This window comes from Garra rufa, chromosome 19 (genome assembly GCF_049309525.1).
Source record: "Garra rufa chromosome 19, GarRuf1.0, whole genome shotgun sequence".
Classification (NCBI taxonomy): Eukaryota; Metazoa; Chordata; class Actinopteri; order Cypriniformes; family Cyprinidae; genus Garra; species Garra rufa.
The window spans coordinates 24,375,458-24,399,539 of NC_133379.1; the positions used below are offsets into that span (position 1 = coordinate 24,375,458).

The 24,082-nt window shown below is 36.0% G+C and overlaps 3 protein-coding genes across 3 annotated transcripts; 2 read left to right on the forward strand and 1 right to left on the reverse strand.

Annotated features, from left to right (window-relative positions):
* The first annotated feature begins 3,931 nt into the window (after positions 1-3,931).
* Positions 3,932-7,752, forward strand: defbl2 (defensin, beta-like 2). Its single transcript, XM_073823993.1, has 2 exons — positions 3,932-3,980; positions 7,592-7,752. Exons 1-2 carry the CDS (start codon positions 3,932-3,934, stop codon positions 7,750-7,752), a joined length of 210 nt encoding a protein of 69 aa, XP_073680094.1.
* Positions 7,753-10,851: 3,099 nt separating this feature from the next.
* On the forward strand, positions 10,852-13,075 carry wdr73 (WD repeat domain 73). Its single transcript, XM_073825082.1, has 8 exons — positions 10,852-10,996; positions 11,148-11,215; positions 11,304-11,389; positions 11,462-11,550; positions 11,716-11,783; positions 11,875-12,036; positions 12,127-12,495; positions 12,592-13,075. Exons 1-8 carry the CDS (start codon positions 10,944-10,946, stop codon positions 12,828-12,830), a joined length of 1,134 nt encoding a protein of 377 aa, XP_073681183.1. The 5' UTR covers positions 10,852-10,943; the 3' UTR covers positions 12,831-13,075.
* A 4,843-nt stretch (positions 13,076-17,918) lies between these two features.
* Positions 17,919-22,724, reverse strand: LOC141292404 (sialidase-2-like). The gene is made up of 3 exons (XM_073824419.1): positions 22,680-22,724; positions 21,018-21,362; positions 17,919-20,908 (listed from the first exon to the last, which is right to left on the reverse strand). The coding sequence occupies exons 2-3, from the start codon at positions 21,345-21,347 to the stop codon at positions 20,000-20,002; spliced, it is 1,239 nt and encodes a 412-aa protein (XP_073680520.1). The 5' UTR covers positions 21,348-21,362; positions 22,680-22,724; the 3' UTR covers positions 17,919-19,999.
* Positions 22,725-24,082: the final 1,358 nt, after the last annotated feature.

Below are 24,082 nucleotides of genomic sequence, written 5' to 3' on the forward strand. Positions count from 1 at the left end.
TGAAAAATGATAACAGTAGTGATGATGATGCTATCTTGGTAAGAAATTAGAACACTTTCCTGTTAATAGACATCTCTATGATGGGATGCAGTTGTCAGATTATGTAAATCACGCACAAAAGCTCTTGGCTCCCTTGAAGACTTCAAAGTAGCAGGGTTAGAGAGGGAATTAGTTTGCTGGCTAATCTCAACGGATGAAGGAATGGAAGTTTCACTTTGTTAATATACCCGTATTCTTAATGGGAGAGAGAGAGAAAAGAGAGAGAGAGACATCAAAGTAGAGAAATATTTTTTTTTTTTTCAGAGACCTTCTCTTTGATTTGTGAATGAGTTTGCACACGGGCAATCCAGTTTTAGCTGAACACTTCTCATTCTATACCATTTACTCAGCTACTGATAAATCTAGAAAATATTATTTTAGATATTTAATGAAGGGATTTTTAGTCACAGCTTTTGGTAATAATCTTACAAATTACTTGTGCAAAGGACTGGAGCTAAACTGATTTTTCCACTGTTTCCTTAATATTCCTGCTACAACCATGTCCTAGTTTGGCATTTGATTCTTTTCTGTGCGAATTATAAAGAGCCCCTAACTGAAATTAAAATTATAATTGCTGGAAGAATACAAAAATACAGACCTTTTAGAAACTGCTGGAATGTTCCTGAGCATATTTGTAAGTCTCCAGTATGCAGTTCTTTGTAACCCCTGTGAAAACACTATAGCGTGATAGACACTTGACATTTTATTCTATGAAGAACATTTTCTGTACGGGTTTCAGACAGTCAGTCAGATAATCATGTGACCAGTTTTAATAGGTTTGACCCTTGAGTTCTAGTTCTCTAAATTAGTTTTATGGCATGGACAGCGTACAACACCTCGATGTGCCGGATCACAAAAGTGTCATTTCACTCTATTATAAAACAGTCCAATCTGACTGTGCTTCAAAAATTGAAATTAAAATTGCATTTTAAAATTACATAACCTAGCAAGGATGGATGCAACCATGCAAAATTCAAATGTGAAAATTTAGCATTGTGCATTAGATGACCAGGAAAAAGTTTGGTCTGTTAATGCCTACTGATTTATAAGATGATAATGTCTTGTCTTACTGCCTGGATTGATAAAATATTTTCACTTTACGCATACTAAGATTCCTCATTAAAGAGTAAGCCCAAAAATGCTGGGTTAAAAACACCCCAACTTGGGTGATTTGGCAACTCCGCGCTGGGTAAATATTGGACAGAACACATGCTGGGTTGCATACTATTTTGACCCAGCTGGTTGGGTTAAATGTTTTTACCCAACAAGCTGGGTTGTTTTATTTAAGTCAAATATGGTTTAAAAATTGTTATATTGCTGGCTTAAAATGGGCCGGATATCAAAAATCACACACAGAATTACAGAGACAACAGCCATAATCAAAAGATGAACACATATTATTAAGCCAAAACACCTATGGACAAAAATATAAGACAAATTTAATTTATTTGGGCGAATACAGCATAGTTTACAATATTATATACCATTGAAATTGTTAAACAATCATTTTAGAAAAGTAAAAAAAAACATTTGAAAATATCATTTTAATTTAAGTGTATTCTCTGTAATCACTTTTCTATGGTGGCCGAGAGAGGCCAACGCGCTGCAAACAAGAAAACAAATGCAAACAGAAAAAACGACAACAAATTAAGAAAACATCTTCATCAGTTTGACAACACAGGCGCTGCAAATCCTCGCAACGCAAACACAAATACGGAAACGCGCTGCAAATTCTCACAACACAACCAAACTCAGAAACACGCTGCGAACACACGAAGGCGCTGCGAACACACGAACGCGCTGCATATAGCTCGGTCCACAACGGAAATGTTTCAGGGGGACCTCAAAAAGTGACGAACCCATCTGGGACCTGATTATTTTTTCAGTGGCTGTTGGTCAGAGCAGAGGTGTTATCGGTGAACTATCGCCTTTTAGTGATAGTATAGTATCACTTAAAGGTGATAGTGATAAAAAAAAAATCAGGTAATATAGTGATATAAATAATCAGGTCCCAGATGAGTTCGTCACTTTTTGAGGTCCCCCTGAAACATTTCCGTTGTGGACCGTGCTATATGCAGCGCGTTTGTTAGTTTGCAGCGCCCTCGTGTGTTCGCAGCGCGTTTCTGAGTTTTGTTGTGTTGTGAGAATATGCAGCGCGTTTTCGTATTTGTGTTTGCGTTGCGAGGATTTGCAGCGCCTGTGTTGTCAAACTGATGAAGATGTTCTCTTAATTTGTTGTCGTTTTTTTCTGTTTGCATGTGTTTTCTTGTTTGCAGCGCGTTGGCCTCTCTCGGCCACTGTACTTTTCTCCTGTGTGTCGCCGAAATCTGAGCTGGTGATGAGCTGCTATTTGCCGGGGAAGCTATGAAACTGAGACCGTCACCTCGTGTTTCACTCGTAGCTGAAAAATGCCGTGACTGACTCCATAACCTGCCCATGAACAAACAGTACTGAGATTAGAGAACATATTTTAACATCAAATTAAATTAAATTCGGCCACTGCTGAACCAGCTGACTGACATCTAGTCTTTACGTTGTGTAAAGAAGTAATATAATTTACAGCACAGTAAAGACTTACAAAATGAAATACAATGTATACCAAGCTTTATTTTGCTGAAGAAGTGCACGGTGGTGTTGATTGAGTATTCCTGTAGTGTAGAGGATGCACAAAGCCCGCTCTCTGGCTACTCAGCAGCTGGGTTGTTTTGTCAAAGACAGGCTCAACCCAGCAGTTGGGTAGAAAAAAATAATCCAGCAGTTTAGTTACAGAAAAACTACCCAGCATATCCCTGTTGAAAAAAACAGCATATGCTGGTTAGGTATGTTTTGATGCTGGGATGGTCTTTGCTGTTCTTTAGCTGGTACTTTGCTGGTTTATGCTGGGTTATGCTGGTCATGTTGCTGGTCAAGGACCAGCATAAACCAGCAAAGGACCAGCATCCTAGCATCAAAACATTTGCACGTTTGCAGTCAGCGCATGTGTGTGGAAGCGGATATCAATGCACACAGAACCTCATCAGTGCTTTTAAAACCTACCCTAGGAAAAAAATGTATAAAACTGTACTAAATACAACACGACTGTTAAAATAACAAAAATGGATATGCAAAGAGGTCAGAGGTAATCACGTTTAGAACTGCAGCTAAGGTAAAGTATTACAAAACAGTCGTAGTGCGTGTGCGTCAAATGAATCGTACGTCATGGTTATTGCTCATCTGGAGACAGTAGGTCGTGTTAACCGAAAATTGTCCGTCATTGACAGAATTTTTTTTATCTGTGACAGATAGATCAATAGGTCGTCCGTCACTTTGACAGATTACACTGAGCTTGATCAATTGTAACTTCTTCGTGTAATTCCCACCCCTGTCCAGTTGGTGGCGAGTGCGGTCCAGTGTGGCAGCAGAGCAAGAGATTCAGAACAAAAATTAAACTGCCACAAATCTTTTGCTATGCACAGGCAAGTACCCAGAAGCTAAGCTACACTGTGATCTATTACACCACATTAAAGAGTGCCAAAACGGTATTCATTGCTTCAATTTCCTAATGAAATGGACAGAATTTGAAATCTAAAACTTTCATATCCAAAGTTACACAAAGCTTAGCCTATTGTGATTTAATGAATGGGAGGCACACTATGTCCTGTTTATTCATCAACTGAAAACAGCATAAACCAAAAGATTGATTGGGATTTACAAATCGATATTGTTTCATAAAAATTTTATTTTAAAATCGCTGTTCATCTGTTCTCTTCAAAATAAATGCAAAAGCCTATATCGTCCTGTAGTTTCATAATGAAAAACAAAAATGTGAACAAAAATAAAAGCAATTAAATGTGTTGATTAAAATATGAAAATTAAAATGACGGCTAATAATAGATTATTTTTACGACTCAAAATGACTGACAATGTTAAAGATGCAGCTGATTTTCCTGCCTATAAGACTAGTATGCGGTTCTGAGCTAAGCATAATTTTAGTCTGAAATGATCATTGAATATTTGATGAATTATTACATGAAAATGAGCAACAGAGATGGACACCTCAGAGCAATTTTGTTATTGTGTGTTGCATAAAAGTATGTTTTGTGAGAACTGTAACCCATTCATTATTGTTTTGACATTAAACAACTGCCGCAGAGCCAAAACTACAATATATGACAAACAATTCTGTTACATTTTATACAGTCATAATTACAGCTTGACTGACAGGAGCGAACTTTTCAAATGTGGCTTTGTGTGTGTGTGTGTGTGTGTGTGTGTGTGTGTGTGTGTGTGTGTGTACCTGGTATTCATCACGTTATGGGGACCAAATGTCCCCACAAGGATAGGAATACCAGTAGATTTTGACCTTGTGGGGACATTTCTTAGGTCCCCATGAGGAAACAGGCTTATAAATCATGCACAATGAGTTTTTTTGAGGAAGTAAAAGTGTGCACAATCTCCTGTGAGGGCTAGGTTTAGGTGTAGGGTAGGTGTAGGGTGATAGAAAGTACAGTTTGTACAGTATGAAAACCATTACGCCTATGGAATGTCCCCATAAAACATGTAAACCCAACATGTGTGTGTGTGTGTGTGTGTGTGTGTGTGTGTGTGTGTGTGTGTGTGTGTGAACAAACAGTCGCTCAGACACGTCTCTATATGGGTTCATCAACATCTTGTGTAAGTACTCAGTGACAACGATCCTTTTCAAATCCATCATGGTTTCTTTTCACTTTATGGTAGGCTATCCTTGTGACATTTGCAGAAAAGCTCTCTTACGTTATTTTGGGTTTTATGAATTACCATGTCATTTAAATGTCCTCATTTGCATTTGATAACGTTCTCAGCATCTACCCACAGATTAGAGGGGGATTTCAAGTTTAAAAGCAAGGTCAGTCGTGCTCTCATTGTCACGAGGCACTTCAACCTTCACCACGGTATATCAGGGAGCCACTGGCTCCATTTTTTTTTTTTTTTTTTGGTTTCTTTTATGTCAGGCCCAGGCAGAATGTGGGAAATCTAGTCGCCATGGTTTCTCCTTTCTGAAATAAAGGTGGACTAAAACACAGGGAAATGTGACCATTTGCAGAAACAGACAGCTTAAAAGCCTGTCACATAGCATAATTCCCTGTATTATGTATAATTTTCCAGAGCAATAAGGCTTAGTCAGAAACCACCGTAACCATGTATGTGCACTGTAGAGAAGTTTTACCAGTACCTGAATTTAGATTTCGGGCCAAAACTAGATACACTGAGTTTAATGTGAAATCTCTCTAATGTTCCATCTGTTTCCAGGGTGAATGTTTTTGTATTCGGCCTATCCATAATGGCCTTGTGATACATTAGATGACGCACATTAGAAAAAGGCTAATAATGCCTTGACCCATTTTCACACGTTTTTACCAGCTTAACTCGCTTTGTACCATTCCCCCCATAAACTGCACTCTGTCTTCTAAAGAATATGTGGTTTTACCCTCATTCCACTGAACAATGTGAGAACCGTGAATAATCTGCTTTAATAACAGATAAGACTGTTCGATTGCTATCGTGAACACTTCAAGGAAGCTAACTAAAATTCCTGCACGAAAAAGAAATGGAAGGTGTGCTAAGATTAGATTTAAAATATATCAATACAGCTTTATTAAGGAACGTATTTTGTACTCAAGCAATTTGTATTCCAAGAAAGAGTGATTTTATGAAACATACTGAGACATAAAGTGAATTTAGAGAAAGAAAATTAATTTAGCCGTATTCATAATTTAGTGACATTGAGGGATATTTGCTCTATGGCTTTTAATGCTACAGCGACATCTGCTGGTTCATTCATGATTCTGATTTTTGGGGATAAAATGGAGGAATAAAAATCGAAGGCTTATCCAGTATAAGTTATACTAATAGTTCAGTGCACTGTAAAAATATTTTCGAAGATGTAAATAAAACAAAGATTACTGTAGTACTGTTTCAGTTTTTCTACTTTCTCCAAATTTCAGTGAAAATAGTTTGTACACTTTGTTTTAAGATTTATCCTTATATTAGATCAATCATATAAGAACAAGTTCTGCTGGTAGAATGAATATGGTCGCAAAATATTGTACATCAGAACAATTAGAAAGGCAATCAGATTGCAGTTGCATAAATCTTCTATTCACTAAGATTTGTGAATAATTTTCCTCACCCAGCTAACAAAAACATGGTTAAGAACGTAACATTCCAGTTAAGTAATAAAAATTTTAAAAATAAGTTTTTTGGTTATGCAAGGGAACGTTGCATTTCATAATTTTGCAAACATTAACATATGTTCTCTGAATGTTCTGTATCTGTTTCATGTTTGGGATCAGTACGATTTTTAATGTTTATTTTATTATTAAGAAGTCTCTTATGCTTATCAAAGTGATGCCTATCAAAGTGTCTTATGCTTATCATTATTTGATCAAAAATACAGAAAAACCTAATATTCTGAAATATTATTTCAATTTTAAAATAACAGTTTTCTATTTTAATATACTTTAAAGTATAATTTATTTTTGTGATGCAAGGCAAAATTTTTATCAGCCATTACTCCAGTCTTCAGTGTCACACAGTCCTTCAGAAATCATTCTAATATTATTAATGTTGCAAACAGTTGTGCTGCTTAATATTTTTTTTTTTTTGAACCTGTGATGCTTTTTTAGAACTTTTATGAATAAAAAGTTAAAAAGAACATAATTTGTTCAAAACAGAAATCTTTTCTACAGCATAATATTTTTATCAATTGAACACATCTTTGCTGAATAAAAATATTAATTTCTTTAAAAAATAATATTTTTTACTGACCCCAAACGTTGAATGGTAAAGTGTATACTGTTACAAAAGATTTCTATTTTAAGTAAATGCTGTTCTTTTTAATGTTTTATTCATCAAGGAATCATAAAGAAAGTATCACAGGTTCCAAAAAAATAAAAAAATAAGCAGCACAACACTGATAATAAATCAGCATATTAGAAAGCTTTGTAGAAAGTTCATGTGACACTGAAAATCACTACTTTAAATTGCATTAATATGTCACAATATTACATTTTTTTTCTGTATTTTTACTAAAATAAACACAGCCTTGATGAGCAGAAAAAGCTTCTTTAAAAAAAAAACATAAAAAATCTTACTGATCCCAAACTTTTGAACAGCAGTGTAGCAACATTTGAAAAAATGTGAGATGAATGTCCAACTAAAGTGCTTCAGAAATATATAAATAATTATATTACCATTATTAAAGACGAAATAACACTAAACAAATGTTTTTTTTTTCTGATGTTCTGAGAATGTTCTCTATTAGGTTGGAATACATTAAAAAGGTTGTGAAATGACGTTGCTTTTTAAAAATGTATTTTTAGATGCTATAAACCTCAGATTAAAATGACTCCCTGTTAAATCTTCAGGTGAGCTGCTTTACAGTACAGGATCTATTTTTCTCATTTTAAGACACCTCTTCTAGAAAGTGTGTAGCTGTAATTCAAACAGTCCCCTGGACTCCTCCCCTAACATTTCGATTCAACATACACATGCACAATAGTATGCAGATAATTTTGGATATTATTTTTCTTAGTGCATAATGCTGAAGTGCAGATTCAGAATTGGACATGTGGTTATGAAGGACTCTGCCGTCGCTTCTGTTTTGATCAAGAATACATTGTTGGTCACCATGGTTGTCCACGCAGATACAGGTGTGTTGATATAAAGTGGTATATACGATTTATTAAACACTAACTCTTAACAATGCTTTGTTCATTATTTTCAGATGCTGTGCTATGAGGGTTTAGCAGAAAAAGTGTCACAATCTAAGCAGGCCTTGTCTGCTGATTGATTTACAAACTACATCCTCAGAAGAATGACATCTTTATTTTGATTTCAGTGCTGATATGAATTTTCTACAGGTGAAAATAGTGTGATATGGTTTTCAAGAGGTGAAAATAATGTTCCTGTTTAACAAAAAAAAAGTGTGTTTTTTCTGAAGTGTGTGAGAATCTCGAAATAAAAAGCAGCTGAAGTAATGAGCTGTAGAGCATTGCAATTACACATGGGGATGGTATTTTAGCATACAACATAAGGGAGGCAGATCACAAACTGAGTAAAGCGGATGGGAGCGCTAAAGCATGTCACCACCACAAATCCTGGATTACAATTAATACATGCTTTTTTTTCAAGAGAGGCATGCCACACATTTCCAACATTTACCTCCATACACACTGTGTTTATGAAAGTTAAAGGATGGTCTTGTTTAAGTGGAGCCATTTGCTCTGCCACTGGACAATAACACATCCAATGAAGGCTCTGACCCAAATAGCTGTTGTGGAATGCTGCTTTTGTAAATGAAATTTAGCCAATTGTTTTTTACTCATTTACTATACTATATATTTGGACACTAAGTGCACTGGAAGGACTGCCGCTTTTGCTTAGTTTGCTTGCTGTTTAATAATAATTTGAAACGGATAGTTCCAGTAATAAAATTAAAGGATTTATCTTTAACTCTGTCACAAAAATTATGTAGAAACCCTAGTTAAACAACTTAATAATCAATTCACAACGAATTTGTACCTGTGTTGCACGCTGTATCACGCCGTGGACAAGCGTTGTAAAATGAATGGAAGGATGATTCAGCTGCGGGCGCCATCTTCTGGTGAGAGACGCGGGAATTCAATCGGGGATTACATTATTGTCAATTTGTCACATTATTGGTTATCTAGCTCTTGAGTGTACATCGGCTGTACACTCGTTTTTGCGGTGCATTGTGGGATTGAATGAGTGCACTCAAGAACGTCCACTATGGTTTCGAACACCACTTCAAATGGTTGTCCCCTCAAATAGTGCCCTATTTTAGGGTATGGGGCGATTTCGGATAAAGCCCAAATCCTAATGGAATATGTCACAAGACACAGAAACCAATTTTTAATGGTTTTAATGGTTAAAGGTTCCAAACCATTCGAATTTGTGTGATGGTTTCTATAGTGTTTTCACGACATGTCATCAGTTGGCTATATTGGCGGCACTGAATGTAAACAGTACCACTGAACTGAGCAAATCACGCAAATTTTGCTGATTATTGCTGTGGAAAATGGTCAGTTATAATCATGTTTTGGGCTGTACTAATCGGCCGGACCGGTAAAAACATTTAACGTTATAGAGTACTATAGAAGTTATAAAAAAATCAAGGAGAAGAGTGCAAAAAACTGTCTGAGGAACAAATGGCGTTTGTGGTTGGCTAGAATGAGCCAGGATTTCCAGGGCAAGAATCTTGATAACATTTGTGTTTGTACTTATCATTTTATCTTTGCCCATCTTTGCTGAATAAAAATATTAATTTCTTAAAAAACAAAAGTTTTTACTGACCGCAGACTTTGAATGGTAGTGTATACTGTTACAAAATATTTCTATTTTAAATAAATGCTGTTCTTTTTAATGTTTTATTCATCAAAGAATCCTGAAGAAAGTATAACACACACACACACACACACACACACACACACACACACACACACACACACACACACATGTTGGGTTTACATGTTTTATGGGGACATTCCATAGGCGTAATGGTTTTTATACTGTACAATCCGTATTTTCTATGGCCCTACACCTACCCTACACCTAAACCTAGCCCTCACAGGAGATTGTGCATACTTTTACTTCATCAAAAAAACTCATTGTGCATGATTTATAAGCCTGTTTCCTCATGGGGACCTGAGAAATGTCCCCACAAGGTCAAAATCTACTGGTATTCCTATCCTTGTGGGGACATTTGGTCCCCACAACGTGATGAATACCAGGTACACACACACACACACACACACACACACACACACACACACACACACACACACACACACACACACACACAAAATAAATAACTAAATAAATAAAATAAATAAATTGAGCAGCACAGCTGTTTCCAACATTGATAATAATCAGCAAATTAGACATTGACAGTGACACTGAACACAGGGTCAATGATGTTAAAAATTCAGCTTTTCACCACAGGAATAAATTATATTTTGAAGTAGATTAAAATAGAAAATCAATATTTTAAATTGCAATAATATTTTACAATATTACAGTTTTTTTCTGTATTTTTAATCAAATAAACACAGCCTTGACGAGCAGAAAAGGCGTCTTTAAAAACAAAAAATATACCGACTCCCAAAATTTTGATGGGCAGTGTAGCTACATTTGAACAAATGTGAGATGAATGTCCAACTAAAGTGCTTTTTGTATAAATAAATAATTGTGCTACCATTATAAAAATGAGATAAGACTAAACAAATGTTTTTAATGTTACAGATGTTTTGAGAAACTCGCAAATTTTGCTGATTATTGCTGTTGAAAATGGTCAGTTATAGTCATGTTTTGGGCTGTACTAATTGGCCGGACCGGTCAAAACATTTGGAGTTCTATAGAAGTTATAAAAAAAGAAGAGTGCAGGAACAAAAGGCGTTTGTGGTTGGCCAAAATGAACCAGGATTTCCAGGGCAAGAATCTTGACAACATTTGTGTTTGTTCTTATCATTTCTGGTCCGCTAGGTGTAATATTATATTTTAATTAATACTGCTTGCATCTTAACCACCTATTAACTTTATTTTGTCAAAATCCTGAGCCATTTCCTGCTTACTAAGTCCTTTTCTATATGGTTTGATGCCTCTGATTCATTAGCTCTTGTAAGGATAAGTTACTAGTGCAGTGAATAGTACAAATATTTGCACAACAAAATACAGTGTGTTTTTGAGTATTATCTATTGTCCCACCAGATGGCGACAACGAAACTTAGTACTTTTAAAAACACTTCAGGAGTAGAGAAGAACAAATTCCGGAAACATTAACGGATTTTAAACATCTGCTGATGAATAAACCTATGGAGAAGTGATATTTTGTATATATTTATTAAGCAAGTGAACTGTTATTCGCAATGGACATATCCTCTGATGAATCTGATGACTGGTTTATGGAGTCTCTAAACGCGTGAGTCTGACGGCAGTAGAGTTGCATTTGATCGCCTGTAACAGTGGTTGTGTCTTAACACTTACTGTGTTGCCTACCTAGACAGCATTTTCTTGAGTACGAGGGATGTGTTTCGTTATCCATTAAATCTGCGCCTTTTTGATAATTTCAGATACAAAGACCTGCATGTATTTCAACTCGAGCATCCGACAAAAGTAATAGAGTGGACGGGTGACAAAAGTAAATCTTCTCTGAATTTCCGAAAAATTTGAATCCACTAAAGAATGCATTAAATTCTAAAAAGGCTGTTTTTTCTTCTGTATTCCAGATATTTGTGTTGCAGGATACACTGGAGCAAGAAGTGAAATCTTAGAGTTACTTCTGCCTCTGAAGTTATATGCAGGAGAAAACCAGGTGAATTAAGTAACTAATATGTGTTTTAAACAGCAATTTATTTAATTAACTGCTTATTGATTTCAACTTTAGGGTCTTTGTGCAGAAAGAGACTTTAAAGTACAGCATGGTGGGTTTTCCGAGGAACCTGTTGAAAGTTTGATACATATCCCTGGAACCAGGTAAAAACTAGATCTTGATATGTTCAGAAGTTGGATTTTTAATAATACAATGCATTTTTTTATTGTAACAAAGCAATAACAACAGCAAGATATTGAGAAATACTCAGTTTGAAAAGTTTCGAAGCCTATTTGCATGATTATTTGATAATACATGGTTCTTTACAGGTGTGTGGTGACTAGTGGACGTTCTAGTTCGACGTTGCAGATTTGGGATATTGGAGGCGATGATAGTGGTAGGGTTAATATCGGTGTAGTTCATTACAAATAGAAATAGCAATGAGAAATGAAACTAATAACCCACAAATATTTATTTTTTCAACACAGATGTTATAAAAAGGACTGGAGTCATAAACCACAAGAGCACATCAGCAAAAGGCAGTAAGATAGCACCTGGATTGAAAGTCGAACCAGCAGTCCTTCATGGTTCTTGTATAAGTGACGTTCAGCTGACAGAGATAGCAACAGGACGGGTTCTGTATACAGTAGGTAATATCAAAACGTGTTCATTTTTTTTTTATTTTAAACTGCTTTATTAGTACAGTTCATTTCATATTACTTATCTATTTTGTTTTACAGCAAAAGAGTCCTCTGATTCAGTGAGTGGCTTACAGTTTGTGAATGCTTGTGTGTTTCTCATTTGTACGAGCGATGGCACTCTGCTCAGGGGTGACACAAGAGAATCTTCGACATGTCAATATCCTCTGCAAGAGAGCAAGAGTGGTTTGCACTGGTCATTTGGGTTGAGAAGTGACAGCTCTCAGTCAGAAGCTTCCTGTTGTACTGTAGCCAGACTCTCGTCCTCCGGTCACATTATGCTGTCTGATCTAAGAGATTTACAGAGTCCGTTTTGTCAAACCCAACTAAATGTCCAGCGCAGCGCATCAAACAATGACTTTCTGAACATTTCTTGGGCTCCTGTTCTCGACAGATGTGTGTCTGTGTCGGGTAAGTAAACAATGCTTTCATTTTTCCTGTGTCAAATGAAGAACAAATGTTGAGCTTTGTAAGGTTGTTAAATACTTTTTTTCTTAAATTTGGAAGGGTTTGATGGAACAGTGCACATTTACAACACAAGGAATTGGAGTACAGAGGGACAGAGCCCCCAGCCAGTTTTTACACACCGAGGTCATGAAATGTCAGATGAAGCAAAACACAGCGGTACCCCGCCTGTGGTTACCACCCATTCCTGGCATCAGTCACGAGCAAAAACTCTTCTCTCAGCAGCTACGGACGGATCTTTACATGTATGGGACTGGGTGGATAAAATCACTGACAGATGATGTTGATGTTCATTAGACAATAAATAGACAAAATGGATTGTGTAATAATACAAGCTTAATCACTTATTCATTTTTAACAGATGTGCATAATAATTTGCAGTTTGTGAACTCATTGAGTAATATTAAACTGTCGAAAAATATAGATAATATTGTCTTTGAATTTTGACAGTGACCTTTAGCAAACTATAGAGTGTTTTCACAATGCGACATCAATTGGCCATATTGGCGGCACTGAGCGTAAACAATGCCACTAAACCGAACGGAAATCCCAAATTTTGCTGATGATTGCTGCTAAAAAATGGTCAATTATTGTCATGTTTTGGGCTGTACTAATCGGTTGGCGGGAAAAACATTAGGAGTACTACAGACCAGCGGTTCCCAATTCCAGTCCTCGCAACCCACCGCTCTGCACATTTTGTGTTTCACGCATCGCTTCCAACGTTTGTTCTATTCCAACGCTACTGCCCTTTGAAGTGGACATCACAGGATATTCCGCCATTATTCATTAGTTCGAAGCGAGCGTATGTGTTCCATTTGAAGGTCATTAAAGCGTGCGAGACGTAAATTTAAAATGCATTTATTTACAGATGCACTTATGTCACACTTCTCTAGTAAGTTTCATCTGTGTGTGAAGACGCTACATGCGGTGACGTAGCGCAAATATGTGAATGAATGTTTCGAAGTAGAGTAAACAGATTTCCCCCGCTTAGGGAGCAGGGAGCAATGAACACTTTGCAGGGACCATGTCAATCGGATCGCAGTTCCTGCACGGACCTCACTTCTAATGAGCTGGTTTTCTGAATCAGGTGTGTTAACTAAGAGATACATGCAAAATGTGCAGAGCGGTGGGGCGCGAAGACTGGAATTGGGAACCGCTGCTATAGACTGCCAAAACTTTTAACAAATCAAGGAGAAGAGTGCAAAAAACTGTCTGAGGAATGAAAGGCGTTTGTGGTAGGCCAAACTGAACCAGGATTTCCAAGGCATTAGCTTTAGTTTGTCCTTTACCAAGTCCTTCTCTATATGATTTAGAAGCTTCCACATGTTTTTTCCGTAGTTTAAAGAGCAATAATTAGCAGAAAAAATTTATTCAGTAGAATATCAACCATGCAATCAATGCTGCTGTTTACATCCGAGTATCTCCAATATGGCCACGCATTTTAAATCAGTATTTCATGTCCATATATCAATTTATGGTGAGTAGCTGTGTAATAATCATCATAAAAATTAATATGGGAGCATAACACCATTACTACACTGGACGCGGACGGTGTGACGGACAAAAACAAAGCAAGCACATTATTATTACTGATGCTGGATGGCGACAAATAAAGGCCTCCTGTAGTGGATTGATGTATTTTTGTAAGAAAAATATCCATATTTAAAACGTAATAATCACCTTCATCTAGCTTGCACCAACTGGTCTTACACAGGAGTTCTTCCTGGCGGATGAAGTAGGACATATCCTACTTTATCCGCCATTTTTCTTTACAAATTCTCATTTTGTACATCTAATTCGTGACCGTTGTTTTTTTTTTTTTTTATCACTCCCCGGCGTGTTCGCACACCGCCGATGTCCTACATCTGCCAGAGTTGGTTCTGTGTACAAGAGTGAGCGCAAGCTAGATTAAAGTGATTATTACATTTTAAATATGAATATTTATCGTATTCACTACAGGAGGCCTTTATTCACCCCCCAGAGCTGTGTAAGGCAATTTTTATTATGAATGGATGCACTTTATTGGATTTGTTTTAGATTGATGAAGAGAAACACCCATCCATGCAATTCTAAAGCTTGGAAATGCCAGGACAATTTTTAATATAACTCCGATTGAATTTGTCTGAAAGAAGGAACTCATATACACCTAGGATACCTGGAAGGTGAGTAAATTATGGGCTTATTTTCATTTTTGGGTAAACCAACCCTTTAATAAACTCATGCATTTCTAACTTGAATTTTTAACAATCAGCAATTTTCATTAGTGGAAAAAATACTTGAACATTGCTATGTTGTAGAGTCCACCTGTGGAGAATCTACAGCATGTTGACGAACTTGAATGTTGATGAGGCTATCTCATCGTTTTGCTAAAATGTGCTTATACAGATGCCATTGTTGTTATACACATTTGCGACGTTCGCGAACAAATTACTGACTTACTACTTGTTCTCCCTCTTCTTCGTTATCTTTCAATGCTGGTTATTTCAATATTTCAATCTAATTTCAGTTATTTCAACTTGTTGCACGCCAGTCTGTTGTTGTGGGGCTTTCCATGCACAGAAACGTGACGCTGAACGAAACGAACTGTGATTGGTTGTTTGACATGTCGATCAAACTGTCTTATGGGTGGGCCCCCGCTTGATGTATATTTAGTCATTTTTAAGGTGACACTGACATCACAAGAACACTCAGCCTACCTAATTTATTCTTAAAATTCAATGAATTACATTTTAAATTGTTTTGTCCTTGTCAACAATTCTCCCCATAAGAAGCAATACTCACAGCAATTATCTTTCTTGCAGCAGCAACAAATGATTCTTACAGCAGGTTCGTCACCACCTCTCAAGCCTTTTATCAGGTGTAACCAAAACATACTGACTGAGCAACCCTTATTTATAGTATCCTATATGAATACAGAAAATTTCTAAGACCAAGTTAAACATTTACTAAGTCAAAGAGCAGGATGATAAGCAAGAGTTAATATGCGGTCGTAAATAAATCATTTTTTAAACTGGGTGAAAAACATTGTTTATCTGTTCTATTTACTGTGGTCCATAATTAAAAGTAAGCAAATCAAAATATAGCATAAAGTTTTTTTTTCTTTATATGTGTGTGTATGTGTGTGAATTAAACCTTAAATACCAATAAATAATGTTTGCATATTTGTATTCTGTAGGGTGAATAAAAATGTATGCAGTGTTTTAGGTTACATTTTTGTTTAAAAAAAAAAAAAAAGAGTATGAGAGATTTAATTTTTAACAAAATTGCATATTCCCACCATGCATCAAAGAGATTTCCTGGGACGTAATGGGAACAAAACACTTTAACACCAATAAAACTAGTTATATTGTGAATATTTAGTATATTTTATTATACATGCTACTTAAATTAAAAATATGTCTTTTATAATATTTTAAGAAAAAAATGTTTGTCATATTTACATATTTTAATCTAAATTATGTGCTAATTTGTCTTAACACATTAATAATTTAATAGACATATATAGCACCAGTTTTATAAGCACCAGTATTGTATTAAAATTAAGCTTGAGCATCCAATTTATCGAATATAGAATATTAAAGGGATAGTTCACCCAAAAATGAAAATTTGATGTTTATCTGCTTACCCCCAGGGCATCCAAGATGTAGGTGACTTTGTTTCCTCAGAAAAACACAAACGAAGATTTTTAATGAAAACCGGTGCAGTCTGCCAGCCTTATCATGAACGTGGATGGGCACCAAACCTTTAAAAGTAAACAAAAACATGCACAGACAAATCCAAATTACACCCTGCGGCTCGTGGCGATACATTGATGTCCTAAGACACGAAACGATCGGTTTTTGCGAGAAACTGAACAGTATTTATATAATTTTTTACCTTTTATACACTGCCACGTCCATCTGTCCTGAGCACGAGTTTGGCGTCAGTCACGTCACATGTGCACGCGCTCCGCAAACGCCGTAAGGGGAAATCAGTGAAAAGTCCCGGATGAGTTTGTGCAAGCAAACTTAATCTTTTAGCTTTAAATCGGTTTAAACAATCAGGATACGCGCAAGTAATTACCATTTTGAATAGCCGCTATACCCACAATCTCTGTGCACTGTGGAAACAATGAGTGTCGTATTCATGCGACAGATCGCTTCCGGCGTTTGCGTATTCTACGATAGAGCGCGTGCACATGTGACGTGACTGATGCCAAACTCGTGCTCAGGAGAGATGGACGTGGCTGTGTATCAAAGGTAAAAAAGGATATGAATACTGTTCAGTTTCTCACAAAAACCGATCGTTTCGTGTCTTAGGACATCAATGTATCGTCACGAGCCGCAGGGTGTAATTTGGATTTGTCTGTGCATGTTTTTGTTTACTTTTAAAGGTTTGGTGCCCATCCACGTCCATGATAAGGCTGGCAGACTGCACCGGTTTTCATTAAAAATCTTCGTTTGTGTTTTTCTGAGGAAACAAAGTCACCTACATCTTGGATGCATTGGGGGTAAGCAGATAAACATCAAATTTTCATTTTTGGGTGAACTATCCCTTTAAGCAAATTATACAAATGCATTTTCTTTTTTAATTCTTGTTTGCCACTCCAATCATCTACAATTTTAAAAGGGACAGGCATTCATTCTTTTTTTGACACAATTTTGAAGGGCTGTGTTGGATTACAAATGGTTAACTTGCTTTTTTGTGTGTGTGTGTGTGTATCTAACTGTTATTTATTGCATTCCAATTCGTTTGTTTTATCTGGCACGCCACATGGCTATTGTCTGGCAAAAGTCCGGGGGACTTTAGTCCAAGTTACCGCTGATTTTCACTGGAGATGCAGACAGATCCATCATGTTTACTGGACTGGGTCGGGAAACCATTAACAGATGTATTCACTATTTTTTTATTATCACCAAGTCCAAAAGGTGTTGAGGACTGTGCAATGAGCAAATGGTGGTGACATTGGAGTATCTGGGACAATTAGAGAATGATTATTAAATGATTTATGAGCCGATTGACGTGCATGAATTATAAACACTGGGATAACTTTATCTCTAATGTCAAAAATAAATTATGGTCTCCTTCCCTAATCTTGCACAGCCCTCCACAAATGTTTAAAAACACACATCTTATCTTTACTCAACACTCAAATACTGAAAAGGTGTGATACAGATTATTTTTATGGTTATTTTTTTTTTCTAAAAGTGCTTATTGATTTTAAGAAGAAATGTAACATCAGTTAAACACATTTGAAATAATAAAACTACAGTTTGCACATTTTACTGCTGCCAAAAAGAAACAAAAACCCAACACAGTATCACTTGTGAGTGTTCCTTGGAAACCTTATAGATGCTCAACTATGACAGATACCAACCAGAGACATGCCATAGTTGCCTTCATTTTTTATTTCACAAGTTTGCATGTTGATTAAACACATTTGGCAATTCAATGGCTAAAGGACTACTTAAAATAAGTTTGTAACAAATTAAAAGAAATAAAGCAAATGATGAGGTGACAGAGGGTTGGAGAAAGAACTGTCCAGGCAGCTGCTATATACTTTTGCAAAAGAAAAACTGAAATTAACAATAAAAATGGAAATCGTTACACAATGTGGCAGTCAAACAAAGTGGACAATGAAATAATACTAGAAATAAAAAGGGTAAACTCACAGCAGAACAAACATCTATTCAACCACAGTCTTCTTCTAACAAGGACAAACAGAGGAAATAGGATTTTTAGTGAGGTTTTATAGGGCAAACAACAGGAACTAAAAAATGAAATAAGATGCCTGGTGAACTTGATAACTTATCAGACAACTAGGTTATTACTAAGGAACTAGGTCACAAAAAAACAAACAAAGACAGAAACAAAGCATATGTGTAACAGAAATAACAGAAGTTTCAGAAGTTTTGAGATGGTAAAATGTATGTTTTTGTAAAAAAATCTCTTATGCTTGCCAAAGCTGCATTTATTTGAATTGCAGAATCTTTGAATGCCAGTGTTTATGATCTTCATATTTTAATGATTTAAACCCAAAAATGAAAGTTCTGTCATTAATTACTCAACCTCATGTTGTTTGCAAATAAAGGTAATTTACCATAGAATTATTCTGTTTTGTAATGTTAATGATGTGTTCTGAGTTTGGCAAAGATATCTCATTTCGACTTATAGGCATTTTACTGAAAGTGGCCCTGACCCTTTCTAATGTTTTGCTGTCCCTTTGTGACGGTGAGTAGAAAGTAGAGACAGTTCTCTCCAGAATTGCGAGAAATGAACTTGCAATCCGAGATAATTTTTTTCTCACAATTGCGAGTTTGTATTTCTCAATTCAGACTTTTTTGCTCAAAATTTTGATATAAACCTGCAATTGTGAGTTATAAATTCCATTTTCTGAGGAGAAAAAAAAGACTGATATGTTCACAGAATTGCAAGTTTGTCTCACAATTCTGACTTCATTTCTCAGAATTGCGAGTTTATATCATGCAATGCTGACTTTAAAACTCGCAATTCTGACTTTTTATCTCAAAATTCGGACTTTTTTTCTCAGAATGGCCAGTTTATATCATGCAATTCTGCCTTTTTTCTCCTAATTCTGATTTTTCCTTGCAATTGCGAGTTTGTATCTCGCAATTCAAACTTTTTGCTCAAAATTGTGAGATATAAACCTGCAACTGCGAGTTATAAAGTCCATTTCTGAGGAGAAAAAAAAGACTGATATGTTCACAGAATTGCGAGTTTATGTATCACAATTCTGTGTATATCATGTGATTCTGACTTTATAACTCAAAACTGTGACTTTTCATCTCAAAATTCTGAGAAAAAAAGTCAGAATCACGAGTTTGTGTCAAGCACTTAGATTTTGCAAAAAATCCAAACTACCCAACAATTTAGAAAAGGCTCATAATCAAATCTGATGTCCGACGTGAGCCAAGGATTTCAACGACATTAGACGCTTTAGCCTGCGACTGACATTCTATGTGCACAAAGAAAACAAAAAGAACTACTTTATTCAACAATTTATTTTCCTCTGTCACTCTTCGCTGTGCATTCACAAGAGTTGAATAAAGATTGTTGAATACATTGTTTAATAAAGCCTTTTTTTGTTTTCCTTGTGCAAAAAAAGTATTCTCGTAGCTTCATAAAGTTATGGTTGAACCACTGATGTCACATGGACTATTTTGACAATGTCCTTACTACCTTTCTAGTCTAACCTTTCTTGAACGTGGCAGTTGCGTTGCTGTCTATGCAGGATCAGAAAGCTCTCAGATTTCATCAAAAATATCTTAATTTGTGTTCTGATGATGAACGAAGGTCTTACAGGTTTAAAAATTACAAGAGGGTGAGTAATTAATGACAGTTAATGATAATTAATGACAATTTTGTGAGTACTTATCTATTAGCCTCATTTTAATAATTTGCACACTACAATAAAGTGCTGATTTTTGCTGTCTCACTTATCACTCTTAGCCTAAATGGCATCACTGAGTTTAAAAAGGACAAAAGCTATTCCTTCGACCTCATTTATCTCTCCACATTCCATTAGACAGGCAAAGTGTTTTCCATCTCCACAGTGAGCCAGATCTGAGTATCCACTTGGACCATCGTAGATGATCAATTTACGATCTTCCCATTTAGAGAAATCCCATGGAGATTTATTCAGGTAGACGCCAAGGCTTGCTCTCTTGCTTGGATTGGTTGGATGGCAATAGAGCAACCATGTTTTTTCAGTTGCTCGCTCAGGGGTAAAACTCAACACACTTCCTTGACAGCCCTGTCCGGTTTCTGTCAGCTTATGTGCAGATGAAGGCTTGGCAAAAGCATCTCCATTACTCTCACTTAGAGCCTCTACTCTGTGGCCTGATTTACTTCGAGCATTGCAGTAAAGTTTACTTTTACCTTTGTCATCAATGATCTCAGCCATCTGACATTCATTAGACTGGTCTTCTATAAATTCTCCTACATGCCAAGTATTATGTGTCTCTTCACGGTAGAATGTGAATGCATGTGATGTGGGGTCAACAATTGTGGAGTCAAAATAAAATGCACATGCTGGGATAATCAGTCTTCCACTCTCCATTTGAACACCATGACCTGGTCCAACCGCAAAGGTGGCCCAGTTTTTCTCCTTCTCACCGATTACCTCCGCTGTCAAGTCTATAGTTGAGTTCCAGGTTTTACCAGTGTCCTGACTGGTTATGTAACAAAGTCGTGCCTGGTTCTTTTTTGCCTCTTTTTGTTGGTGTTCAGATACCCCAATGGGAACACAAATAAAAAACAGAAAGAGGGTCTTGGATTTTCTGTCATAGACCGGACATGGATTCATGCAGCGGTGGTTTTCTAGAGAAATTGAGGTGAACTCCATAGGACTACTATCCCACTGAAATAAAAATCATAACATCATGACAGTGTTACCAACTAGATTGGTAAGGGATATATGAAATAGAAATCAGTTAGGTATTATGCTTTTGGTTAAGCATGTCTAGTACCTCAACTTTACTTTTGTCACCCTTCCACGTTCCTCTTCTCATCACAAGCACATCTGCATCTGTGTCAGCTGGTGTATTCCGTTTCTCAGCGAAGGCAAGGTAGGTTTCATCATCACTAATATAGATGAGAGCTGGAATTCTGTATGTCACCTGTCGTTTGCAACTTCTAAAAGGCCAACAGCGCCAACTTGGCCAGCACCACTGAGCTAAACAACAACACCAACTTGGCCAGGAACACCAACATAACCAACAGCACAAACTTTGAAACTCTTCCTGTTTGAATATTGTTGTTTTGGGGCCTGTAAGCTCAGTTGAAGGTTTGTTATCCATTGTTAAATACAAGACCTAGATATAGAATAAACAGTATCAGCTATGAGACAAATTATACTTTTTTTATATAAAATTATAAATGAAAAAAAAAAAAAGGTCACAAAATGTAAAAAAAAGAAAAAGAAAAAAGTTAAATGGAATTTTCCAACAAATGATTTTAGTCCTTTACTTAAAATTATTTAACTGGTAACTTTAGTCAGTTACCAACATTTTTCAAAAAGGGATTATTAGAGGATGTATGAAGTTTGGTTCTTCTAAATTTCACACATGTGCAGTTCATCACATTCATTTTTTTGTTATCTTCTGCTTCTCTTTTGTAGAACTATATGGGAGACTGGGGCTGGTTGTCACATGAGGAAGTTGTCACGAAGACAAATAAATTTATCATCATATTTCTGCTAACAGTGATTATGTACAAAGTTGAAGCCATATTAAAAAGCCTGAAAAGGATTCTTCCAAAAACACATCACACACAGGAAATGAGTTCATGTACAGCTGGAATTCATCAGTCATCGGTATGAACGTACAGTTTCTCTTTCTCTCTTCCCCCTCTTTATTTCTACTTTACTTTTTCCTTTATTATTACAATTACTATTATTTCTCCCTTACAAGATCCCTTGTCTTTTAATAGTTTTCTTATTATTATTGTATGATTGCAATTATAGCAGTTGCAGTGATTATGACTAATAGTAGCAACAACAATAATCATTCGTAGTAGTAGTTTCAAATTACATATAAAGCATCCTGTTTTTGTCTCTACATGCCTCAGAATTTTTTTCTTTCCCTCCACTCCCTAAATCAATCCATTGGATAAGACATCTATATCTGTTTAATATTATTATTATTAATTATTAATATTATTAATATTGTTACTTACTACTTTTTTATTGTCATATATATACAGTATATATATATATAGATTGAAAGGCTGTGGAAACTCCTTGCGCTAGGCTATATATTTTATGTTTGTTCTTATTAAAATTGTTTTAAAACAATATCTAAAAATATAAGTTTTATTAAACACAACACTTTTGTTGTAGATGTTTGGTAATAGCACAATAATACCACACTATAATTAGGCAAGGTTTAACTATACAGTTAATGTTTCGACAACATGTCCCTCTATTATTATTTGTCAGGAACTGTTGACCACCAATATTAACTATAAAAGCTTTTGCTTTTACAATTTTGCCTTGTTAAATAATTTTTGCTTTTGACTGGACAACATGACAGCACATATAGGGTAACATACAATACAAATAAAGATCTTATGTATGTAAATTTCTATCTTCCATTGATAATTCTCCAGTAAAGTACAAAAGCAATACTCACAGAAATTATCTTTAATGCAGCAGCAATAGCCGAGTCTCTTAGAAATTCCTTCACCACTGGCACTACACAAGCTCCTCATAGTGCTCCCCTTTTTATAGTATTATATATAGCGACACAGGAAATTTTCCAAATTTGGTCATCTCAGCTTTTCCAAATTCTTTTGTTTAATAAAGCAATCACAAAATTACTGTGAAAATACAAACTATATGACATTTAATTTAGTTTGTAATCAAACTCAAACACATTATTCAACACTTTCTTTTAATAATTTAAAATTTCCTTCAAATGGCTTTCAGTGAAACCAAAACCAGCTATAAAGGATATTTTAACTTTGTGCCTGCAGTATTGTTTTGGGAAAATTTAACATGATTTGATGAATTGCTATCAGGAAAAAACAACAAAGTCTGGATGTGAAGGAGCACCTAAATAATTCTTAATATACAGTAAATCACATTAAAAACACTATAAAAAGACATAAAACTTAATATGTAAGAATACATGTTTAGAGAAAGTTCTACACACAATACTAATTTTGAAGAGGAAGAAGGGTGAAGCCTCTGCATTCCTGTACCTCAGGCAAGACTCCAAGGTTTGTTATCATCAGATACTTTCTTTGGGTGGGAAAGGGTTTTTCACTGACCTTTGGATATGGTCAGCTACAACACATGTCTCATGAGAAACTGGGGAATTTTTGAACATTAGTGTTTTCCACACATGCATATAGTTTAAAATGCTAGATTTATATCTAGATTTCTGAACAGCAAAACTCTAATCTTTTTTAAAGTGCCCCTATTATGCCATGTTAAAGGTAGTTAATATTGTTGTAATAGTCTCTTAAAACAGGTTTACATGTATGCAAGTTCAAAAAACACTTTAGTTTTCTCAAAAATTAGATTTAATTTTACTCCGTTTCTAAATGATTCGTAAACGACTCGTGTGAAGCAGTTCGAAGAATCAGTCTCTCTAAACCCCTCCTTTCAGTGAGCCCTCACCGCTGTGATTGGTCAGATGGTGCAGTCATTTTGGATTGGTCTACCGCTTCAGCGCAAAACGAAACGCCCATTGGCATAACTGAATGACAGCTGTGGAGACCTGTTAATGCATAGAAAAGATAGCCTCGATTTTACCCTATCAATTCGAGCCGGAGTCTGACGATGAAACGGTTGAAGTGGCACATCGACAAGAAACTGTTTTGCAAGCACGACTGGAGCAGGACGTTTCTCAGTGGGTGTCATATTATAACTGTGGAAAGTGCTTGCAATTTGCTTTTGTAAGCGAACCGGGCACACCTCTACGTTATGAACTTCAACACTGTAACGTACAACCCATAACACTGCGTTAAGCCATCGTTTATCATTATCATTACTTAAACTAATAAGGCAGACAGACAGTCAAGCTGCATC

Coding starts and splice junctions, on each gene's coding strand:
- defbl2 (XM_073823993.1), top strand. CDS start 3,932: ATGACTGACAATGTTAAAGATGCAGCTGATTTTCCTGCCTATAAGACT. Junction 3,981..7,591: donor TTTTCCTGCCTATAAGACTA/GTATGCGGTTCT, acceptor TATTTTTCTTAG/TGCATAATGCTGAAGTGCAG.
- wdr73 (XM_073825082.1), top strand. CDS start 10,944: ATGGACATATCCTCTGATGAATCTGATGACTGGTTTATGGAGTCTCTA. Junction 11,216..11,303: donor AGAGTGGACGGGTGACAAAA/GTAAATCTTCTC, acceptor TCTGTATTCCAG/ATATTTGTGTTGCAGGATAC. Junction 11,390..11,461: donor TATATGCAGGAGAAAACCAG/GTGAATTAAGTA, acceptor TTTCAACTTTAG/GGTCTTTGTGCAGAAAGAGA.
- LOC141292404 (XM_073824419.1), bottom strand. CDS start 21,347: ATGGATAACAAACCTTCAACTGAGCTTACAGGCCCCAAAACAACAATA. Junction 20,909..21,017: donor GTGACAAAAGTAAAGTTGAG/GTACTAGACATG, acceptor TTTTTATTTCAG/TGGGATAGTAGTCCTATGGA.